Genomic DNA, 23,866 nt, shown 5'->3' with positions numbered 1-23,866 from the left:
TCTCCTAACATCACTTTTATGCAGGTGTAATTAAAAGAAACAGTCTGAGGAGCCACGGGGCCTCCAGAAGCAGGGCGCAGCGCTTTTGCTCGTCATTATCCATCTTTAATGCTACACATCGGCGAGAAAACATGGTCTGTCTTTAAACATCACAAGAGGCTCCAGGTCTGGGCCCTTTGATTCCAAAACAATCAGCTGGTGCCTTTGATTAACGGCAAACTAAGTGGATGTGTGATAATTATGGGGCTTTGGGTCCTTCACTTAGGGAGACTGGGACCCTGGATAGTTGTGTGTGTGTGTGTGTGTGTGTGTTTGTGCGTATAGGTGTTGTTCATGTGGCATTTCTGTGTGGAAACACACTGTAGAGAAATCAGAAGATTTGATTTTTATCTTAAATGTGCGTGGAATAGTGTTGTTGAATTAAATGTGTATTCACATCCAGTCTAGTCAGTAATAAGACTGCTTTGAATAGTTATGCATGAATCCATGATTTATTACCTGCTGTCCAAGTTCCGGTGAACACTTTTATTTTTCTTGTGGGAGTTGATGGAATTAATGTGACTTCTATAGAACGAGTGGCACACTCTGCTACATGAGTGTCTGCCTGTGCTCTGTGGATGGGCCACAAAATGAAAATGCTTTTACTAAATTGCAACCACACAAGCTTATAACGCAAAAATGTAAGAATTCATATGCTACATCTCTAAGGAAGGTGTAATTATTTTGCTTGTACAGTAGCTGCTCTTAAGTAGGACAGATGAAAGAGGAAGTGTAGTATCTTGTTGTCAGTGATGGTGGTGTGGTGGACAGCGCTGGCTAACATGGCCTAATAGACACTTGAACTCTCCCGAGAGCTGAAGGGAGCTGCAGAGTTGATCCTCTGAAGGTTTGTCATTACAACTGACTCCTTTCACATCACACAGTCATTTGATGCAGTGTTTAAATAAAGTTTTTGATTAGTGCTGCATTGAAAACCAGCAAAAAAAGCGCTTTCACAAGCTGGTTAAGTTTGATAATAGACAGTAGCAAAAGAAAAAGTATTTGTATTTGAGTGTCATGGCTTGTAGCTTCCATGAAGAATCACCCATACAGGCAATAATCCATTAATCCTAAATCAAAAAAAAAATCAAATTAACTTTGAAGCACTAACAATGTGCCAGTGTGTCACAGTCACCCTGAGTACTGTTCCTGTGACACTCATCCATTCATCATCAAGCTCCAGGAATTGTGTAATTGTGTCTTGATGCTATCCTCAAGGGAGTTTCATCCTGGTTTTTTATCACTTTGGCAGACTCATTTATGTTCACACATCCACATCCACCTCTCCAAAATCAAAGGAGAGGCAGATAGGAGACGCATTTTCCTTTTGAATTTAAATGACCGTCTTTATTATTGTGCGGACCCTCGACCCTCGACGGTGAGGAGAGAGCTGTTGTTCCACTCTGTTGATCAGCGTCGCTGTCACCAGCTGTAAGCTTAAAGCTGTCACTGCTGGTCAGAGTTAATGGTCTGGCTCAGAACGCCGCGTATATAGTGGCAGCGGGTTCTTGGCGGCTTTCGCGGCCGACTTTTGAAGAGTAATGAGCAGCAGATAGTTACGATATCCACAGTACGGTCCACGGTGCGAATGTAAATGTTTGCAATTAAGCAAAACTTCCCCTGATTAAAGCTCCGGCTCCTAATGATGCTTCCCGCTCTTTTCATGTCAGCTGTTTGAGATGAATTGGCCAGTGGCACTACTGTACCGCGGCAATTAGACAACACATTGACACACTTCCACTGTTCCTGAAATGCGTCTCTTGTTAGTCGAGGGGCTAAGGAAAATCAGAAATCCCTCTTCGCTCAGAACACGTCTGGCTGACGGCGGTGTCTCTCTGAGATCAGAACGGAAGATAATGTGGGAAGTCTGTTAACAGGTCAGGAAGATTTACTCTAACACAGTGCTATTTGCATTTTGATGGTTTCCTGGAGGCGCTCTTGTTTGCATCGGGCCTCTGTAGGCAACGCTTTATTCAGGCCTGTAGGCTTTCATTCATGGACAAATCAGCAATTTCAAAAAAAATAGAGAGAGGGGAAGGAAAAAAAAACAAAAAACAAAAAACAACCCAAAATGTTGGAGTTATTTTAAGCCTAATGTCCCCTCAGCAAAATCCATTGGAGAAGAAGTGAAATGTGATTTAATGAAGCTTGTTTAATTAGCATTTCACTGAGATCGGAGGGTGAAGGAAAAAAAAAAAAAAAACAAGATCTGGAACTCACTTATCATTTTAATTAACACTGAAAGTTGAAGGTGGGTGGTGGGGGTATCGCTGTGTGTACACTCCTATCAAAACACAGCCCGCAGAATGAAGTGCTGAATGGCTTTTTGTTGTCAGTAAACAACCCGGACTGATAGCAATCGCCAGGCTGATAGCGGAGAGCAAATTGGCTGTACCTGTTTATATTCTTTGAGTGACTCGGTGCCATTATACCTTTAATGAGGTTAGCGTTGCCACTGAGCCATAAGATGACTACCAGGTGAAAGAGCTCTCATTCAGCTGAGCAGAAGACGGGCTAAGGAGCTTAAAATGTCAAGTTGCCTTTTTGGAGAGTGCACAGGGGGATCAGTCTGCAACCTTTTACCACAATAACTACCTCGTCTGGTGCTCCCTCTGCTCCTATGAGTTGTGCATGTGTGCGTCCTTGTGTGTATTTGCTCCTGCACACTTCTTACCCAGCCTTTCGGTGTTAATGAGAGCTAAAATGCTCCGCTTCCCAAAGTACCTTAACAGAGCTGCTCCGTGGCACTCAGTAATCATTTGCCTTAAAAAAAAAAAAAAAAAAATGATAAATGTAATATCTCATTTTAATTCCAATTAGGGTGTTCTGCTGACTGGTTAATTGTTTGTTTTTCCCAAGCAAGGGTAATTACAAGTACAATGTGCCAGAGGAAAGCTAATCGTTAAAAACTGACTCATTACTGGATCCAGTCGGGAATGTTTTAGTGTGGATAGCTTTTCCCCCTCAAGAGCACCGACTCTGGGCAAGTAGAAGGTCACAGTTGAGTCACACAGGCAGACGTCCCCCCGGTTAAGTGTCCACCAATCAAACCAGTTTTGTATTTTTTTTTCCCCTCTGTGCTCAAAGCACACGTATGTCAGGTCTTTCCTTAAAATACCACCAATCACAGCATCTTTTTAGTTTATTTATTCATTTTTTTCCTCGTGCAGTTTTGGCAGAGGAGAACTTTTAAACTATAATAACGTCAAATCCAGAGCATGTAAGATTTAACAAGGCAGAGGCTCAATTAGTTTTAACAATGGTGTAAAATACCTCTCATCACTGCAATAGGAAATAATGTCATAAAGAGAGCAATTAAGCAGTGTGATCTCTTAAACTATCTGCTCCCCGGCATGATTTGAGCTATGTATATCTTTTGTCATGGGAACATTATGCCACGGGGAGGAGGAACAGCTCCACCCCCTCTACTGCCCCCCTCTCCCCGCCTTCAAGCAACCTCCCAGCTCCCCCAGTGATTACACGGGGGGGCAGAAACAGTGCTGCCAGAAACGTATTACCGCCGTCTGTCAGGGATCATGCCACTCAGAAAACCCTCAGCTATTATCAGTCACCGACAACACCGGAGTAGGCAAATCTCACAACAGCCCACCCTCCCGTAATTACAACAATTCAAAGGTCGCAGAGGCTTCTATTAAGGGAAACTTCAATACAGCAAAGTCATTATCAAGCAGAAACAAGGAGCTGCAACACGCTATAATGAAGGACAAAGCAGGATGAAGCAATAAAGAGAAGCAACCGTGCCCTGTCGACTTTGTTCTCCCAACGCCTCTCAAACAGCAGGCTTTGAAAAAGTGAAAGTTTCTCTCAGACACTTTTTTTTTTTTCACCGAGAACAAAGACAGAAAAAAACAGTTTGAGTTCAAGCTTTATTAGACAGGGTTTGCTAATCCATATGGTGAGGTGTGAGCAAAACCCAATGACTGAGCTGCACGTGTGTGTGTGTGTGTGTTTTCTGTGTGATGCCAGTATAGGTTCATAATTAGATCCACAATGTCTCATTACAAATGATTCACAATGGATGTGTGGTGTGTGTATATATATATGTGTGTGTGTAGTTCACCATCAAAGCTCCTTCCCCTCTTGCCCGAATCGACGGTCTCATCACACCGAGGGTTAGGTCGCCCGGCAGAGGTTTGAAGTTAGCAACCAGACGGCAGCTGGCTAATCCGGCCCAGAGCGCTTCCTTTATGGGTCTGGATAGCCGATGCAGAGCATATTGATTAGTTCTGCCTTTGAGGTGTCCTTCAGTATTCATGTCCTCCACACCTTGAACATCTCCCACCGCCTCAGATTACGTTGATAAGGCCAGAAAAGACCTTGGCATCAAGCGTATGTTGTATCTGAGAAATCCTCTGACGCGTGGAATCTGTCAAATGAAAGTTTCTGTGTGTTTCTGTGGTTCTCAGTCGGACCTGACGAAGCAGCAGAACGGTTTCAAGATCACTCTGAAAACCCTGGAGGACAACCTGCTGTCGCGTTTGTCCTCAGCTTCAGGAAACTTCCTGGGTGACACAGAACTGGTGGAAAACCTGGAGATCACCAAACGCACCGCTGCCGAAATCGAAGAGAAGGTCCTCTTCTTTTTTCTTTTTTTTTGTCTTTATAACTTCTTTTTGTTTTATCATCACTTCCCTTTTCCACACTTTAGCTTATAGACCACAAATTTCAGTAAAACTATTTAGTAGATGAAGCATGTCTATACCTGAACGGGGGGACAAATATGTAAGCACAGGGGAATGTAAGAATGTTTAAGAGCGTCTTAAAAATAGATCACACTGCAAGTATTTAGGACTTATATAAGCATTTATTGTTCCTGTTTTTACTGGATAACAAGACAGGAAAAATTACCAAAATAAATTTGTTCCCCTGTTCACACCCTTTTTGCCATAATTACAGTGTAGTTACTAGATAAATGGGCTGTAAGATAAAGTAGTCTCTTAATCACCTTTTTTTTCCCACTGCAGTTACAGTGTAAATATGGGATATTTACACTCTAACTGCAGTATTTGGTGTGAATTTTGCTGGTAATGGTTTATATTCAGATATATGATAGAGCACATACTATCACATAGTTCAGTCTATCACCACATGAAATACTTTTAAAGAGGAAACAAACTGTTTACATTTGGATGCAAAAAAAAATGTCAAATTGTAAACACAAGTTATATGCAAAGTATTTTCTTGGGCATAATTCATCCATGGCTTTTTTTCTAGTGGTACAGTTTGGCAGTTGGCAGAGATAGACAGGCCTAGGCCCATTTGCTTAGCATTTATCTAGTAACAACACAGCTGGCATCCCCAGCTTCTAGATCCTCTAAATTCTCAGCACTTATTCCTTGCACCTACTTGTAGATACTCAGTGAGTATTTCATTAGTAACCTGTATGTACTAAATATTTACACTGTCATTAGTGGCTTGTAATCTAAAGCTGCACTGTGTTCCCTTCACTCTGATTGCCTTGCTTTGTTTCTTTTGGTCAGCAGATCAGATCATGTCAGCTTAGCGTATTATCTCAGCCGGTGGAGAATTGCCCATATTTCTGACACTCCAGAGCTCTTCTGAAAAGTACTGTGTGACGATGATGAGAGCGTGCCTTCTGTCAGCGAGGAGACGAGCGCTGCCTTTTGCAGATGTTCGTTCTTAAGCATAATTGCGCAGGCATTTGCTGGTAAAAACAAAAAAGTCTCATAATTGTCGTGTTCCACGCAGTGTGAGAACATTTTAGCTGGAACCGTGAAATTGGAAGAGCTCCGCTCTTCACTGGAGGGTGTTTTATTGGATGGTGCACAATTTCATCTTCAGCTGACTGATGAACCCTGAGTGTATGCATATCTGTGCAGAGGTATGCTTGTGTCTGTGTGTGTGTGTGTGTGTGTGATTCTCTTTGTGTTTGCACTATCTTTACTGTAGGTAAAAGAAGCCAAGGTGACAGAGGCCAAAATCAATGAAGCTCGGGAGCACTACCGACCGGCAGCAGCGCGGGCTTCCTTATTGTACTTCATAATGAACGACCTCAATAAAATCCACCCCATGTACCAGTTCTCTCTCAAGGTAGCCTGTCTATTGACCTGCCATGTTTCCTCCCCGCCTCCAGTGAGACCCCCTCTTTACGCTCACCCCTCTGTTTCTCCCCTCCTTCTTCCATTTGCTCACCATGTTTTATGCTCTTTGCCCTGCTTTTATTGTGTTTGTGGCTCCCTAATGTGGTTATGTAGAGCGTAATGTCTTTCATATTGTCAGCCAGCGAGCGCTGAGAGGAGGCAGCCTGAGATATGGTTTGCAATCACTCCCGACTCCGCAGGTAGCTGCCCCGGCCCGAGTTATTTCCCAACAATAATCAAATGAAAACACATTCGGAGTTTATATACCTTTGACCTTGTGAATGAAATAAAGTGCATGACAGTATATGTTCTTCACACCAGGTTAGAGCTAAGTGTGACTGGAAAATTGACAGAAATGACACCAGAGCTCTCAGAGAAGGAGATAATGACGATTATTCTATTTCCTTAGTGACGTTTCAATTTACAGTCTCTCTTTTCAGAGAATTGCAGTTAGACTAGAACTTGCACCTTTGATGAGGTGTGGGTGTAGTTTGTGTAGCCTTAACACCTGCACTGCTTGGTATGTTGAAGAAATTGATGTGTACTGTAGTAATCACAAGCTGAGAATGAAGTCGAGTCTGATATATTTGAGCTTAACTTTCTCTGTTTATTTAAATCCACCCCTGTATTCCAGGAAATCTCACTGTACATTAGCAACAGCCAGAGTTTCCAGGATAGGCTCGCAACAGATCCCATGAGAAGACCCAAACCAACATCCTAATCCTTCTCTCAAAACTCTGACTTCCTTACACTGTCTGTGCCACTCAGCTCCAGGCCCATTGATTCCTACTTAAGGTGTAAAGCTTTAAAACCGCGCTAATCAATGTTTTTACATGAGTGTTGGGTCAAAGGACTAAGTGTAATGGAAAAGAGGTCAGTCACGATGACGAACCCACTGCCAATTTTTGAGCCTGAAGCTGCAGTTCCCCTCAGCTCCATGGAGGGTTTTAGCATCTGTCAGCTCATTGTTTTGGTTTTATGACCCACAGCTCTATTTTTTTTTGGGTTCAGTCTCACTGCCCTCATAAACCCACAGTGCTCTCAACAAAGTTAAAAAGGTGATATTTAAACGACATGCATACTCGTATGCACGTTAAAGGCTTTTCATAAAGAGCCAGAGTAGCATTGATCGGGTCATTAGTTCATGTTTAGAGTAAACTGCATCTCATCCATCATGTCAGAGGTGAATGACACTGACTACACGCTATCCAATTTATAATTGAAGGCCACTGTGAGCCACATGTCAACAAAACCCAGGTATTGATTAATATCACTTGTTTTGTTGGTGTATATTTTGTTGAAAGTGACTCTTTATTCCACAATATTGTTTGTATTTTACTTGTAACACATTGATGTCAGATCCTGAGTCAGTGTTGAGTGTTGTACCCACCCCTGTGTGTCCCCCCGCAGGCGTTCAGCGTGGTCTTCCAGAAAGCGGTTCTGAAGGCCGAACCGGACGAGGCTCTGAAGCAGCGGGTGTCCAACCTAATTGACAGCATCACCTCCTCAGTCTTCCAGTACACCACCAGAGGCCTGTTTGAGTGTGACAAGCTCACGTACATCGCTCAGCTCGCCTTCCAGGTAGGGAAGGGAGGCCAGTTTCATCTTCTGCATGGTTTGTTTTGAGAACAAGCTCACCATTGAATCAGCTGCTCCTGAGACCAGCGGCCCTGTCTGGATCTAATCAAGTGGAAAGGAAATGTGGTTTGTGCTAAAAATACAATGTTTCAAAGTCGCTCCTGTTTGTCGTGTCCCCCCAGATCCTGCTGATGAATAAAGAAATAAACCCTGCAGAACTGGACTTCCTTCTGAGATACCCTGTCCAACCAGGTGTAACATCTCCAGTGGATTTCCTATCCAGTCACTCCTGGGGAGGGATCAAGGTATGAAAACAGGCAGAGATGGCCTTATCTGAAATGTAATGACGATGAAGAGGAAATATATTCTTGTTGTGATGTGGGAAGGAACAGAAACGGATGAAATGTTTTCTTAGTGAGTGGTCAAACAATGAGAAGGTGATGCTTGGTGCCGCAGTGATTGAAACTGTGGCTGTTGTTAGGGACAGTGAATCGTTAAATCAAATGACACGCGACCTGGGCCTGGACCCAGATAAGCGGCAGATCATGACATGATATGACATCATTACTTGCTTTGCTTTCAATTTATTCTTTTGACTAAACAATGAATCAACAATGAATAATGAATGAAATAAGGAACATTATTATGAAAATAGTCAACAAATTAACTGATAATGAAAATAGTCATTTGTTGCAGCCTTAAGCTGGCAAGCTAACTGGTAACATAAGTTAGTTCAAAGTTCACTTTATTCCAAAAATATATTTGTATTAACTTGTCTACTGTCTGATGACAGACTGATAACCATGTTATATACCAGGTTTATGTGAAATTGGATGATGCAAGTTAATATTAAGAGTTAAAATGATAAATCTCTTCATTCTTATGCGACGCGTGCAAACAATCAGCACAAAACTCTATTGCCAAAATCTGTACAAAATTAAAATATAAAGTTGCTCTTACATCCACAAATAATATGCTGTTTTCTAAAGACAAAGCTGTCCACCTGAGATTTGTAGAAATGTATTCAAAAGATACATGAGGAGAGTAGAGAGTAAATTGGAGATCAGCTCCATTTTTTAGAATCCCATCCCAGCTGCCCCTCAGTGTTGCTACGCCAAATAAAATAGCCTTGACTAAAAATTTAATTGACTTTTATGTCTTTCGTCCACCCTGTCATGTGTGAGAGTCATGGCTTAACTCCACAAATTGCCTCAAGTTATTTTAGCACTTAGTCACTCTACGCAGCATGTGGAGTTGCTCCTTATGATGCAATTTGTTCAGCCGAGTCTCCCAGCAACAACAACTCTGTATTAAACTGAAGACGCACTAAAGGCATTGGCAGCATAATTGAAGTCTATTTTCTCTGTTTCACCCAAACCTCCCGTCTGACAGCATGGTGGATCTCAGGGGCCCGACTTTGCTCTGCGAAGCCGGTTCATTTAAACAGCTGTAGAATAAAGTCCGGATACCTGTAGTTCCTCCTAAAGGACAGACGTCTGCCGACGCAGCCCAGTGGACGTCAAGCAGCAGAGGTTCCCTCACATGTCAGATCGGTTTAGCAGCAAACTAAACCCTGGCGGCGGCATGTTTTTTTTAGCCTCTCATGCTCATGAATTTTTCAATCTGTACCGCCTAGAATATTAACTTAACCTAAACCTCCTCGGAGGGTTCGGAGACGGCCTTTCTCCAACTGCACTCAACCTACTGTGGATGTTTAAGGCACCGCTAATCAAATTCTGTCACTCGATTTTCTTATCGCAGTTGGAAACATAATCAGTTGGAAAGCTTTAAAGGGGGATAAGATCCCCTGATTGCTTGGCCCTCTTGATGATATTAGCAGAGCAGGAGTCCCATGAGACCCTGTGTGTTCTCCCCTCACCGGAGCTGAGAGGTTGCCAGCCGCCTGTGGTAATTAAACAAACAGAGCTGAAGTCAAAGACTGTGTGCTGAGCCACCTCGCCTCGCTCTATCTTACCACCTCATGCTAAGTGGTTGTGCAGTTTTGGAGGAACAGAAATCTGAATCCTCATGGATTTATTTCTTTTTTTTCCATGACACCATGTGTCTGCTGTAGGAAGGTTCCAGGACTCAGTACAGCAGACAGCTTACACACTGCATGTGTGTGTGTGTGTTTGTATATACTCGTCAGGGAGTGTACCTGCTCGAGGCTGCAATGTGTGACACTGCTGTTGTCCACAGATGAGATAAGGTGTCTGTCAGCTGGGGCATCACAATAAAATCCCCACTGGTTCCGCAACGGATGAATATTCAGTCCTCCCCACCCCCCGGGCCGTTATGAAAGGGATCATGTTTACTCAGCATTTCTTTTTGAATAAATATTATTTTTATAGTTGTGAGGAAAGAGAAGCACTCCTGTCTGTTTTTTTTTCCCCCCTCTAAGTTTTGCAAACAAAGTTAGTTCTTTTGCTGTGTATTGCGAAATTGTTCTGAAGTGGTCAGAAACTTTAATGTGCATCGCTGATCACAGAGTAGCAGCACTTTAAAAAAAAAAAAAAAAAGAAACGGTAGTTTTTCCTGTACAAATCACTTTTCTTTTCACAACCACCAGTCCCTGTGCTCCATGGAAGAGTTTAGAAACCTGGACCGAGACATTGAAGGTTCAGCCAAACGCTGGAAGAAGTTTGTGGAGTCGGAGTGTCCGGAAAAGGAGAAATTCCCCCAGGAGTGGAAGAACAAAACCTCGCTTCAGAGGCTGTGCATGATGAGGGCCCTGAGGCCTGACCGCATGACGTACGCTGTCAGGTGAGACGTGGAATCATAGCTCGACCTTTGCTCTGTGATCTGTGAAGGATCTTACTGACCTGTCCTGTTTCGGTGAAAGGTTAAGGGTTAAACAGCTTGACCTTTGGCTTTTAGTCTGAGCTGACATGACACCTGTGCTCACTGCTGCTATGTTTGTCTGTTGCTCAGAAATGCCTGCAATTACACAGCATTGCAGGTAAAATCAGGGAGCATCATAATTAGGCCAGAAATAGCCCTTACCCTCTGTCCAGGGACATCATTGTATCCAACCTGGACCCAATTTCCACCTGGTCTTTATGTGCAGTCTCTAGCTGGATATCTTATCTGGAAATGATCACATAAAATAAAGCAATGCAATGCATATATTTTACTTAATAGTTTAAGTTAATACTGTTACAGCAACAGCAAATATGGAAGCTGCACTAATCAGTATTTTCATGTCAAAAAAAAGAGCTGCACTTTGTCATTTTCTGATCTTTTATAGACAAAACAATTAATAATGATAAAGAAAATAATTGGTTCTGGTTTGCTTACCAAACTATTCTGTCAAAGCCTCTGGCTGTGTCTATCACATGACCTTCGCCGTCCCTTGAAGGTATCCCCCCTGGGAAGCCAGTGTCATCTAATTTGCATATTGACCAATCACAGTGCAGGCAGCGATCACGATAACAGAGACAGAGAAAATATAAAGAGTCCCCTTCAGAATAGTGTGATATGTTTTGAATAGACTGAATCAATGAAGAGGTAGATCTTCTGCCATTCTCTGGTGTGCCTATACAATGACTCATACATGATCAAAGCATTTTATTGGTAAAGTATTGTTATCAATGATAAGCGTGTCCTGGCACATTCATTAAAGCTTTTGAAATTAAGAGTTAAACTGGTGTAATTTTGACTGACAGTACAGTTGTGTTAATATTTTTCTGTAAGTATCTGTCCGTCCAGTGCACTGTGCTACAGAAGAATTCAGCTCTTCAAGTTATTCAGCTTGTCGGTCAAAGATAATAAAAAGTCTTGAGGAGAACTGAGTCATGTTCTCCCCCACAGAGACTTTGTAGAGGAGAAACTGGGAAGCAAGTACGTGATTGGCAGATCGCTGGACTTCGCCGTCTCCTTTGAAGAGTCTAGTCCAGCTACGCCCATGTTCTTCATCCTCTCTCCTGGAGTTGACCCTTTGAAGGATGTGGAGAAACATGGTAATACTCTCGCTTGTTTTATCTTTAATAAGGCATAAAATTCAGCCTCAGAGTGTGTTCTGGACTTTTATCAGAGCATACATATTTCCAATTCATCTGTCTTTTCTTTATGCCGTGGGAACGTGCGTGATTTTCGTGGAATAGCCTGTTGAAGTTAAGTGCACGCATACCTGCATCCACGATTTCCACTTTGATTCTTACTGCATATGATTATCAGTCATCCTAACACATCTGCTATGTGTCCCTGCTGTGATATCAGCTATCGCTGCCAATACACAACAGGCTCTGGCTAGATTGAAGAGATTATACTAAAGGTCACAAATATATGAGACGACACCACTGGTGTATTAGGGGCAGTGGAAAGTAAATGTCATTGGGTTTAGAGTTACTTTACATTCCTGTATGAATAATACGGGCGGCGGCAGGATGCGCTGTTTTGATTTTTAACCAAAAATATGTCAAAAGTCTGAGCTTTCGTACTGACCTGAAACGCGGCGGCATCACAGCCTGACACTGTGGAATCCGCTGCCAAAGTATTCAGACTGTGTGTGTTTGAAATCATCTTTATGAAAGATTGTATGGGTTTACTGGAACCAAGAGATTTCTAGTGTTTTTACTTTAGTCCCTATACATTGGGTAGTTTCTGTTTTTCTGTGTTCAAGCAATTAACCATCACGATTAATGTTGTAATCCAGAATATACAGTACTTTCTACGTATTTTAAATGCAGCATTTTTACAAACACTTGGAAAGCAGGCAGCAGCAGGTGGTTAAATCAGCCGGAGACCTGCCCGTAGACAGACCTTCGACCTTATACTGAAATTCCCAATCCTTTCCTAATATGATAAGGGTGGAACACTTGAGCCGGAATGGCCTCTAAGGACTGTGATTATTGATTATCAACACCCTCGCTCTGAGTGTAGTCAGTCACATCAAAGCTAGAAGTAGCCAATCGCTGCAGCTGTAGAGCGAGCGTGTTGATGATGAGTAGCAGCAGCTTGAACCAGAAAGAGGTGCTTTTCCATTATAGCTGTGACTATTGGGTTTCTCATTGGTATTGGGCTTCAATTAGATTTTCATTAGATAGATGATGTGAATTTGTATGCTCTGCAGGGGACTAATATCCCTGAGACAGACCCTCACTATCTGCCTGCTTTCAGGTTGGAGTTTTAATGAAGCCGACAAGTAATTGTATTGTGAAATCTCAATGGCAGATTCAAGGTAAGGCTGAGCCCCAGACCATCTGCCGACTGTGAAGTTAAACAAAAAAACATGTGACTTCTGGGGAAAATTGTTTCGTTTTACGTCTTTCTGAAAATTAGATGAGAAGATTATTATCACTGTAAAATCAATACAGATTTAGTTTGAAGCAAATTCATTTTCTTAATCAGGGTGATCAGTGTTCAAATGAATGTCAGTGTAACATATATTATAGATATTAATGGTGCTGTTTCTGTTTTCAGTTCAGTTGTAAGCTCAAAGTGTTGCTGATTTGTTAAATTCAGTTAAAAGCTAGGTTTATATAAACACTGTGTATGGGATCAATAGCTCAACAGTCACCTGGCTGTAATACAATTAACTCAAAATTATTTCTTCACTAGCTTTCATTAGTTTTCCATCTAAACGGGAAGTATTGTATGCTATATTATTCTTGGTCAGAAAGCTACTGATCCAGGTGGGGACACTGATGATTCAGTACCCTTAGCTTGAGGCTTCTGTGTTTTAATATTGGTTTGTTGATATACTGACCACTTTTAGGTGGCGGATATTTAGCCTAGGTTTGGCTAAATAAGGAAATGCTTTGTGATTTGCTTTAAAACAATGTTAACAACATGTTTAACTCATGTAGAAACACAAAACGTATTGGTGGCTACATTTTAAACATTTTTTATTTTATTTACAACATGTCAGGAGGATGTTTTTGTTTGTAACGATTTCGTATCTGTTTTCTCTCAGGGAAGAAGCTGGGCTACACATTTGACAACAAGAATTTCCATAATGTTTCTCTGGGTCAAGGTCAGGAGATTATAGCGGAGCAAGCCCTCGATTTGGCAGCGAAGAACGGCCACTGGGTCATATTACAGGTACAGTACACCTGCACACACACACACACACACTGCAGACAGACAAAAATATCTCTTGGATATTCAGTATAATGCACAAGAAATACTTTCCTGTATTCTGTGCTCACCCTCATAAATTCACCATTCACAGAGAAGCCACACATCACATTATTTGTTTTCATATAAAGATCTGACAGTTGTATTGTGTAGATCCAATTACAGTTCAGGGTATTTGAACAAAATACAAAATGTATAAAGTGACAGTTCAATTTAATTGTTCAAAGATTCTGGGTCTCACTGGAGTGTCCTACGTGATAAACTCCATCCAACACACACAGAAGGTGCCAAATCAGAACAAATTTTTTTGCAATACAAAGGGACATATTGTTGACACAAAAACACAAGCTAACACACATATCTAAGGCACATTTTATATGAATGATGAGGGAATACAGAGTTCATTTATGTCAAGGATTTTCTATTCGTGAGTGGTTTCAGGTGGCATTTCCTTTATCTGCGTGTGTTGTGATTGAGTTCCATTGGATTATCTCTCTGTTCTTCGTTGCACACTCATTGGGATGTTTGCTTTCCTCCCAGGTTCGTCTGCATTGAGAAGTGAATTAAATTTTCTGCAGAAATTTCCTTACTGAAAGGGGCCGCGACATTATACAGTACAATATCTACAGCCACAGTGTCTGTTCTCTTATCTGGAGGGCAAGGCTGGCGTTTGCATTTAAAGTGGAAACCTTGGTGGAATTTTAATGGGAAGTATCGACAGATATGAACCGCAGACCGGGCACTGCGGGACACCCTTTTCTTTTAATTCACACAGCTGGTAGAAATTCCACAAAAAAAAAAAGAAAAAAGAAAGAAAAGATGGGGATGCCATCGCTCTCTGCTCAAGACCCATGATAGCACAGACAAGTAGTTGTTTAATTACCTTTGCATAAGAATCCCGATCGATAGGCTTAAAAAGGCCTTGTCCCCCTGGCAACAAACCTCCCACTCGCTTTATCATCGGCTGTCCGTTTGTCTGCCTGCTGTGAGCCACCCCCGTGGCACAGGCAGGGGAGAGAGAGGAAACCAGAGGGGAGGGGAGGGGAGGTATCATACTCCTCTCTCTCCTGTTTTTACCAACAGTATTTTCTCCTGATATAACGCTCCATCTTCTCTCTTCTGTTCCTCTTCCCACCCTCTCATTCCACCACTTTCATACTTTAGTCTTATGATTTTCTCTCTTATCAATCCTCACGTCCTCCCACCTTTCCTGCAAACCTACTATCTCTCCCTCCCCACCTCACCTTCTCATCCCGGCTATCCTCCTACCTACCCCCCCCACCCCCGCGTCTCGCAGTCCACCTTTACCGACTCCATCAGCGGAGGGCCAGGTCAATGGCAGGTTTCCCTTCGCCGACGGGTAATTATACTACAGAGCAGCAGCCCCTGCTCTGATGGGCCTGGGAGACAGAGATGCAGAAACTTTGAAAGCAGGCCACTGGGATGGAGGAGGAGGGAGGAGGAGGGAGAGAGGGAGAGGCAATCAATCGGACAGATTGCAGTTGAATATCCCACATCGGCCGGGCAGCGGGAATCGAGTGGCCTAAACTCGCCAGTCTCTTCGCATATTTACTGCTAAAGCCACCCCATTTGCAGCCAGCAGCTGCAGATGGAAGAGAAAGCAGCAGAGACGGTTTGCCGAAAATACTCTGTCTCAATGTCCTCCCTTCACTTTACTTTGTAAGGAAGAGCCAGCTTTGGTAGTATTAAATGATTCATGCGTTCCTCTTTTCTTGAAATCTTACATTAAGAGTTAGACAAGATTCATTTTAACTATTGATGTCGAGATGACCCTTTTTAACCTACTAGGCAGAAATTGAAAAATCAGCCACACTGAGAATATCAATACTGTGGCCCTTTTTTAATCAGTTAATCTGAAGTGAATTATCTCCAACATTTTATACTCTTTAGTTGAGAAATGGGAGGACGGCTGCCCAAGTATTTCTCCCAGATGTCTCATGGATAATGTAACAATTAATGTCAATGGTCACGGTTATACTGTTCGATCTGTCAGAAGAGGCTGCGAGTTCTCAACGAATGAGAGCAGCCGCAAGGATTCTGGTAGAAGAACTAAACCCTCCTTCATAAACAAATGCATGAGACACATGAGGAGGAGGCTCGGCTGCACTGTACACCTGCATGAATATGGTTGGAAGTATGGTAGTCGGCTGATGAATGAGTCAGTCACTGTGCAGCATGAATGAAACAGCTAGTGCCAGTCTGCTGATGCAAGCACAGCTTCAGTGCTCTGCCTGGTCCATGCTTCAGTTATGACAGTTTTACCTCTGTCACTTTGGTTTCTCAGGAAGCATCAGTTTAGTATAGTGGAGGATCTTATTACTATAACACCCATGAGGTTTTTTTTTTTTTTTTTTTTTAAGCGTAATTCCTGCATTGATGCTGTGAAATTTAATTTCAGTGTATTACAGAGAGTTAGCCAACGATTAAGAACAGACAACACAGAAACTGTGTCCTGCATATTTTTAAATTTAGACTCGGCAGTCTGTCATGCTGTCAGCGCCTCAGTCCCGTTCACTGTGTTCCTACGTCAGTCTGGAGTCTGGAGTGCTTCTCCACTGCAGGGCCGCCTCCTCAGTGCTTGGAGCCCAGCTGTGCAGCTGTCCTCGGCGCTGCTCCTTGACAAATGTGTTTTTTTGTGTGTGTGAAAGAGAAAAGAATGTGTGTGCGCACCTGCACGTTTTTTTTTCTTTTTTTGTGTGTGTGTTTGCTATTGTACAAGCCGTGTGCGTGACAGGCAGTTGGATGTGCCATTGTGCTTTCCCTCAGGTTGTGTTTGATAGCAATGCATCAAAGACCTTGCCAGTGGTGTCTTCTAATGGGTTTTAGATTCAACTTTTATATTATTATGTAAATAGGTGACTCTTTGATGTAATATCAGCGCCGTCATCACCGGGGCTGGAAGGCCCTTATCAAGAAGACGTTGAGGGAACAAAAAATGTTGCACCTGAAAGTTAATTAAAAAGCCATAAAATAGTGGCTGCTCCTCTGTCTTGTTTGTTTGTCTGTCGTCCTGCTGGACTGTCTCTCTCTCTCTCTCTCTCTCTCTCTCTCTCTCTCTCTCTCTCTCTCTCTCTCTCTCTCTCTCTCTCTCCCCCTCCCTCTGCTCCTCCCCCTCTTCTCCCCCTGCAGCCAGAGGATGAATGGTTTCATTACAGTGACAAGTTCTGAGGCAGTCTCTCACTTCTTCTGTTGGCTTCCTTTATTGCCAAAGTATTTACATGCCAAGAGGAAGAGTTGTACTGTGGCTTGATGAAAAAGCACTTGAATTTAGACTTTTAATTTGTATACCATTCATTATTCTCTAAGGCATCAAGTGGCAAACTAACTTATCCCCTTCTCAGCTTCCAGCTTCTCGCGGACTTCTCTCTCACAGAATGTAAAACTTTCCTCCCCTCTTCTTTTTTTTTTTTTTTTCCCCCCCCAACAACTCTCCCAAAAATTTGACGTTCCTCTTCGTGTCATGTCCCATCGTTCGGAAAGAGGGCTAACTTCAGCCATCATAAGGAAGATTAAATATGGAGAGCAAAGGGAAATGAGAAAGTAAAGAGGCTTATGAATTAATGACTGGAGTTATTAGTGCTGTAATTAGATTTAGGGAATGGGCAGCGCTGCATGGTGAGATGTGGGGGGCTTGGCTGACTCCTTATCATTCACAGGATATCCTGTAAGTGTCAGGACAGTTGAGATGGAAAATTGAGCTCATCCATGCTTGTGTGATAGTACAAGTCAGCTCCGGCGCCCGTGCCGCACTGAGAGATGAATATGCAGAAAAGTCAGGCTGAAGTTACGCTGGAGAACGGTTGCTTAATGTCAGCAACCTGAAAATGGGTTTGAAGTGCTGTGTACCATTTAATTTGGTGCCACATCAAAGTCACAGTGAAGAGAGAGGAGAATGTGCAACATTTTAATTGCTGCTTTTTGCTAGTTGTCATTACAAAAATAAATTATAACGGCAGTTCCAGCATCAAGTACATAATTAAGCTATTAGGTGTTATCCGTTAAAGCCCAGACTTTCACAGATATCCAGCAGAAAACATTATCTGGGTGCAGCCCTCACGGAGGAAAATTACTTTTGCCTAACAACTAGGCTTTCCTCTACCAATAACATGCAATTTTCCTCTCCTCTCCTTGTTTCCTGTTCGTAGAACATCCACTTGGTGGCTCGCTGGCTGGGTACTTTAGAGAAACTTCTGGAGCAGCATGCAGAGGGAAGCCAAGAGAACTTCAGAGTGTTTGTCAGCGCTGAGCCCTCCTCCACCCCCGAGGGTCACATCATCCCACAGGGCATCCTGGAGAACTCCATCAAGATCACCAATGAACCACCTACTGGCATGCATGCCAACCTGCACAAGGCCCTGGACAACTTCAACCAGGTAACACTGAGGTGTGATGTTATTCCCAGAGGTCATCTGAAAATAATAAACTCTTCACCCTTGGAAATAAATTAAATACCGAACATTTACTTGCACTCAGTTTTGAGGTACTACACTATTTGTACTTAAACTGCTTTACACTTCTTTCCACTACATTTCAGTTCTGTTATCTTTACTATAAAATGAGCTCGTGAACTAATGTGTGTGGTGTGAAAGATGTCACATTTTTCTCAGGTGGTTGGTGGAAATGAAACAGAGTGAACATTATTGCACTTGCAGCTGTTCGATAAATGCTAACATGGGCTGCTGGGTCTGTAAATAAGCAACAGTTTGCTAACATTTTCGCCTCAACTACTTTATTGGGTGATAATATGACAGTGTTGAGTGTACAGCTTGTTCTGCTGCACCCTTGGCCAAAAAAAAAAAAAAAATCCATTAATGCAGCCTTAAAACAAACCTCCCCTCAACAAGATACAACTTCATTTTATTGTAAATGATAAAATGTACATGGGTTTGAAGTGCTTATACTTATTTGCAAAAGTATTCAGACCTTTCGTTGTCAAAGGGTCCACCTTTGACATGAAATGACATAGTTTAGAAAAGCACATACCTGTGTGTATATCAGGTCCCACAATTCACCCTGCATGGCAGGACAGAAACCAGGCCATGAAGTCCCAGGAAGTCTCTGCAGACCTCTGTGATAAAACTGTGGTGAGCCATAGATCAGGGCAAGGCTATAAAACTATTTTTAAAGCTTTGAGTGTTCCCAGGAGCACTGGGTCTTCAGTAATCCTGAAAATGTGAAGTTTGGAACCACCAAGACTCTGTGTAGGATTGACCTTCCAGCCAAACCGAGTTATCGGGCAAGGAGTCCTCTGAAGAGATGGGAGAACATGCTGGAAGGACGGCCATCTCAGCAGCACTCCCTCCATCAGAGCTTTATGGTAGAGAAGCTAGAGAGAAGAAATAAAGTATATGACAGACTGCTTGGAGATTGCCAAATGGCATTGAAAGAACTCGTGAGAGCACGAGGAAGAAGATGAAGTCAAGCGTTGTGGTGGCAGCATCATGCTTCAGCGCACCTGACCTGGCACTGGAGAGACCATCCTCCTTTCAGCACAACAGTGACCCAAAGCATTTTCACTTAGCCTTAATGGGTTATTGACTGTAGACTGATGGGCAGAGATGGCAGTTTTATCCGTTTCAATTAAATCTACAACACAATCAAGTGTGCACAAAATGAAGGGGTCTGGATACTCTCTGAAACCACTGTGTCTGTTTTAATATAACATACTGCATAATGAAAATGCTGGAAATCCGTCATGTCTCACACTGTGTTCTTTGCATAAGTGAAGTTCAGCAATGAATGCTGGTGGGGGAGTTTTACAGCTTGGTATTTCAGCTTTTACTTCAGAACACTTCAGTTTTAATCATAAGCCAAAGCAGAAAAAGACCTTTTAATTTTGTGAGAAAGTTCAGAAAGGCGTGATAGAAAAATCTGTGATCATTTTATTAATTGGACTTTAAATTTACAACCACAGGTGGAGGATGATGTCACCCCTTAAAATGTACTGTTTTCAAGTGCCCATTGTATTGGAATCTTTAATATTTGAGAGCAGGTGATACTTTATGTTGATAACACACTACCTTCCTTCCAAAGAACTCATTTTCCTTTTTTGCGATGAGTGGCAGTTGAGGCAACACATGCCAATTTTCGCTCCAGATTTCTCATCAAGTTGCCAATTTGCAGAAATGTAGTAGCTAGCAGATGGTTGCGGTCACCTTTCACTCGCCCTGGAATTGCCTCTGACCCACGGAGGACAGATGTGAGCGTAGCACATGCTAACGTTAAAAGTTTGTGTTGTTACATTGTATGGGGAGATGGAGGTATTACTTTAGGACGGAGATCACAACAAAGTCAATTCGCTATATTTTGTGTTTGTTATCAGTGAGTGGCGGTGAATGACAATATCACGCTGCTGGGCCATTCTACAGGCTCCGTAGTAAGAATGGATCAGTGCACTGCAGTGGCCTCTCCCGGCTTTTCTTTACCTTATCAGTTCTCCGTCTCTATCTAAGCCTTACCATTACCCCAGTGCTTGGCTGCCAATGCATCTTCCTCCGCACCATTACCTGAGTGCTCGGCTTCCTCCCAGTCCATTTCCATGATCCTTAGTTTGCCGATGTCTATCTGCCTGATAAGTGCAACGTGCTTGTGAGCCTTTGCCTTGTGCCGAGCCTCGGGGAGGTCCGCTGAGGCAAGTATGGAGGGAATATTCCAGTCATGTGTACTCAGTGAAAGCTAATCAATGTAAGGCTAACTCTCTGTAATAGCCCACCCGCATGGCTAAAGCCTGTGCTAAGCCAGAGAAATGACAGTTTCTTTCCTCTTGACCTTTTCACTGGGAGATGCGTACAGCTCCGCTGCCTATTTCCATCCCCAGAATCCTGTAAGATGGAGTCTGGGCAGGCTAATGGTAAAGCTGGCACAATGGTTTAGGTTTTTACTGAGATAACAGTTTTATAATACTGTTGTGAAATAAGCTGTTATGGATTTGCAATTCCCTGTTTGCTGAAACTGATCAATTCACTTTATCTGTCAAAATTTTTTCAGGTTATTCAGACTCATGCATACCCAGATGCTAATCTCAAAAATCTGTCAGTTCATAGAGATGGAAGTGTGTTTTTGGCTGCACGTGCACGTGTGTGTGTTTATGTGCCTTTTTCTCTGCAGCCTGACTACGTGTTGTTTCTCTCCAGTCCACAGGTCATGAATAGGGAGGCTATGCATCTGTTTCAGCTGTTTTGAGCAGAGGAGTACTGTGCAGAATATTAACGAAACCTCCAGAAGGGTGTGTGTGTGTGTGGGGTAGTCAGTCTGCACTGTACTTATGTGTGTGTGTATATTCACACGTGCATCATAAGAGTCAGCCCAGGGCACTGCAGCCTGGAGAGTGAAAGGCCTTCACCATGGCACTCACCATGACACATGCTGGAATAAAGAGAATTTAGCCTTCCTGTTTCCATAGGGGTTATTGGCATGCTTATTTAACTGTCTCTCCCCCCAGAGATTATAATGCCATTTACGTCCAGTTTTTTATTTGCCTGTCTGGAATAATGAGCCCTGGAGACGGTTGGAGGCTGAAAGCGTCTGACAAGTTGTGACAATTAAAAGGGAATCTCATCGTTGGGTTTATTGCCATCTAGTCATCTCATTGTCTGTCTGTTAGCGCGCTGCACCGCTGGGGACTTAACGAAAACAGATCACAGGACTGCCTGCCACAACTTTCTACCTGTAACACGCAGATGTGGCTCCATTAATGCAGCCGTACAGGTGAGGAGGCGTTAGTACGCGCCTTTTAAATGTGTCAATCTGTGCGTCTTTGTTTTCCAGGACACGCTGGAAATGTGTGCACGGGAGAATGAGTTCAAGAGCATTTTGTTTGCGCTGTGCTACTTCCACGCGGTTGTGGCAGAGAGGAGGAAGTTTGGTCCTCAAGGCTGGAACAGATCGTACCCCTTTAACACCGGAGACCTCACCATTTCTATCAACGTCCTCTACAACTACCTGGAGGCCAATCCTAAGGTACCTGTGTTTCTGTTTTTCATTTATTTCTGTGCAAAGGATTACAAAGCCCACCTTATGTAATCTTAGTTGGAAATCTAAACACATGTGACCTCAGCTCAGCACCACAGGCCACCTTCCAGCAAAACAAGATCCCCCTCTGTCTCTAATTCCCAGGTGCCGTATGACGACCTGCGCTACCTGTTTGGTGAAATCATGTACGGGGGTCACATCACAGACGACTGGGACCGCCGTCTGTGTCGGACCTACCTGGAGGAGTTTATCAAGCCCGAGATGATGGAGGGGGAGCTGTACCTTGCGCCTGGATTCCCCTTGCCTGGAAACATGGACTATAACGGCTACCACCAGGTGAGGCAAACAGGGTTAGACTCACATGAGGCCATTCACTGCTGTTAGACATGAAACATTAAATGAAATAATCCCAGCAACAAAACAGGACATAATAGAAAAGACAGAAAACAGGATAACATGGTGAGTTCAGGCAATAAATACAGTGTAACCCATTGTTACAATACAAGAAAATATTATGATTATGCCTCTCTGGGTGTTGTCTCTGTCCCCAAGGAGCTTCTCTGTGGCCTCCAACAAATTAGTGGTGGTTTAATATTGCTTTAATTGAATCACTATAATTAAAAGGTTTTTCCCTTCTCCATCACTGTTCCCCATGTACAGTGCAGAGTTCTACAATTCAGTGCTACGTCAATAACAATAAAACTCCTCCCATATGGGTCCCTGGGACATAACAGATTGTAGTTTGAGTTATATAAATAATTCTCAGAGGTGGAGCTGCTCCGTGGGCGGAAAGAGTTTGCCAATAAGTCTGACTGGCAAACTTGAATGTTAGAAAACAGGGAAAGCTGAAAGGCATGGAAATCTAAATAAGCGGAACTTGATGAGTCATTGAACACACAAAATATTTATATACAAGCACAATAAAATGGTGTAAAGAGTAGATTTTGTGACTGCAGCTATGGGCTTCTATTAATCTGTTACTAAGCATGCTTACAGTATTTGCATTGAAGGCAGGGGAGTCTTTACCACCTTTTGCCTTAGGATAAACAACAAACAACACCAATCCATCAGAGAGGTGAATAAGCGCAGTAAGCCATAATGAAAAGTGAAAACACATTTTTAAAAACTTTTTCAAAGCTTTGAGTCTTCTTGGGTAAGTCTGAACAAGCTGTATACACCTGGATTTGAGCAGTCACCTCATTCTTCCTGGCAGATCCTCTCAGGCTCCGTCAGACTGGATGGGAAGTGGCTGTGATCTGCCATCTCCAGTTTCTCTCTCCAGGGTTTAACTCTGGACTTTTGGCTGGACCACCAAAGGGCAGTCAGAGAGTTGTCCTGAAGCCATTCCAGTGTTTTCTTCTATATGTAGTTAGTGCAGATAATCTTTACTACTTATTTGCTGTTTCTGGGGCTTTGAACCACAATTCACTGTCTTCAAAGTCAGTGGCAACTGAGTAACCTCCATTCACTGAAGACTGTGAGATGTGGTTCAGAAGGAGAATAAGTGAGTTGAGACTTTACTACTCACCAAGATCAAGCATGAATTTTCGCCTGCGTCACCAACAGTGCTTTCCTCCTCCTTTTTGACACAAATGAAGTATTGGGTGAGTCTGCAAACTGCTGGGTTATGTTCTACAAGTGCAGCGCCTGTTCAAAATGTGACTGTCAGTCGGGGCTGGGTGATCGTGCATGTACGTGCTGTAAATTGACTCATAGTGTAGTTCAGCCTCGTTCTTCACGTCAAGTATCATGCAGAAAAGCGATGTTTGAAGCTTGCTCAACAACCGCTCATCCAGAAAACTTCACAGTCGACACTTCCTTGTGTGTCCTCAGCAATAAACCCCAAGAAGTCTGCGGTTAAGTTTAGGGAAAGATCGTGGTTCCAGGTAGTAAAAAGATTTTTACTAAAAGTTAATTTGTTATAATTCAGTCGATGACAGGATGTGAAGTTGGTCATGCTACACAACCATCCACCAACCCAGCCTCCACACCCTTAAACTAGCTTTATACTCCAGGGGTTATTTTAAATCAGTGGTGTGTGTGTGTGTGTGTGTCCG

The 23,866-nt window shown here is 42.9% G+C and overlaps 1 protein-coding gene across 1 annotated transcript in view; it reads left to right on the top strand.

Moving 5' to 3' along the window:
* Nucleotides 1-23,866, top strand: part of dnah9 (dynein, axonemal, heavy chain 9) — a 114,969-nt gene that overhangs the window by 79,864 nt on the left and 11,239 nt on the right. The window contains exons 64-73 of the mRNA XM_041029408.1: nt 4,467-4,631; nt 5,971-6,111; nt 7,572-7,742; nt 7,922-8,044; nt 10,309-10,502; nt 11,550-11,698; nt 13,654-13,781; nt 17,984-18,211; nt 21,606-21,797; nt 21,954-22,145. Coding sequence (XP_040885342.1) covers nt 4,467-4,631; nt 5,971-6,111; nt 7,572-7,742; nt 7,922-8,044; nt 10,309-10,502; nt 11,550-11,698; nt 13,654-13,781; nt 17,984-18,211; nt 21,606-21,797; nt 21,954-22,145 — 1,683 coding nt within the window. The remainder of the gene's footprint in view (nt 1-4,466; nt 4,632-5,970; nt 6,112-7,571; nt 7,743-7,921; nt 8,045-10,308; nt 10,503-11,549; nt 11,699-13,653; nt 13,782-17,983; nt 18,212-21,605; nt 21,798-21,953; nt 22,146-23,866) is intronic.

The sequence above is a fragment of the Toxotes jaculatrix genome, chromosome 21 (assembly GCF_017976425.1).
Source record: "Toxotes jaculatrix isolate fToxJac2 chromosome 21, fToxJac2.pri, whole genome shotgun sequence".
NCBI classification, from domain to species: domain Eukaryota; kingdom Metazoa; phylum Chordata; class Actinopteri; family Toxotidae; genus Toxotes; species Toxotes jaculatrix.
Note: the sequence above shows the minus strand (reverse complement) of the source record. Positions and strands in the feature narration are given on the sequence as shown.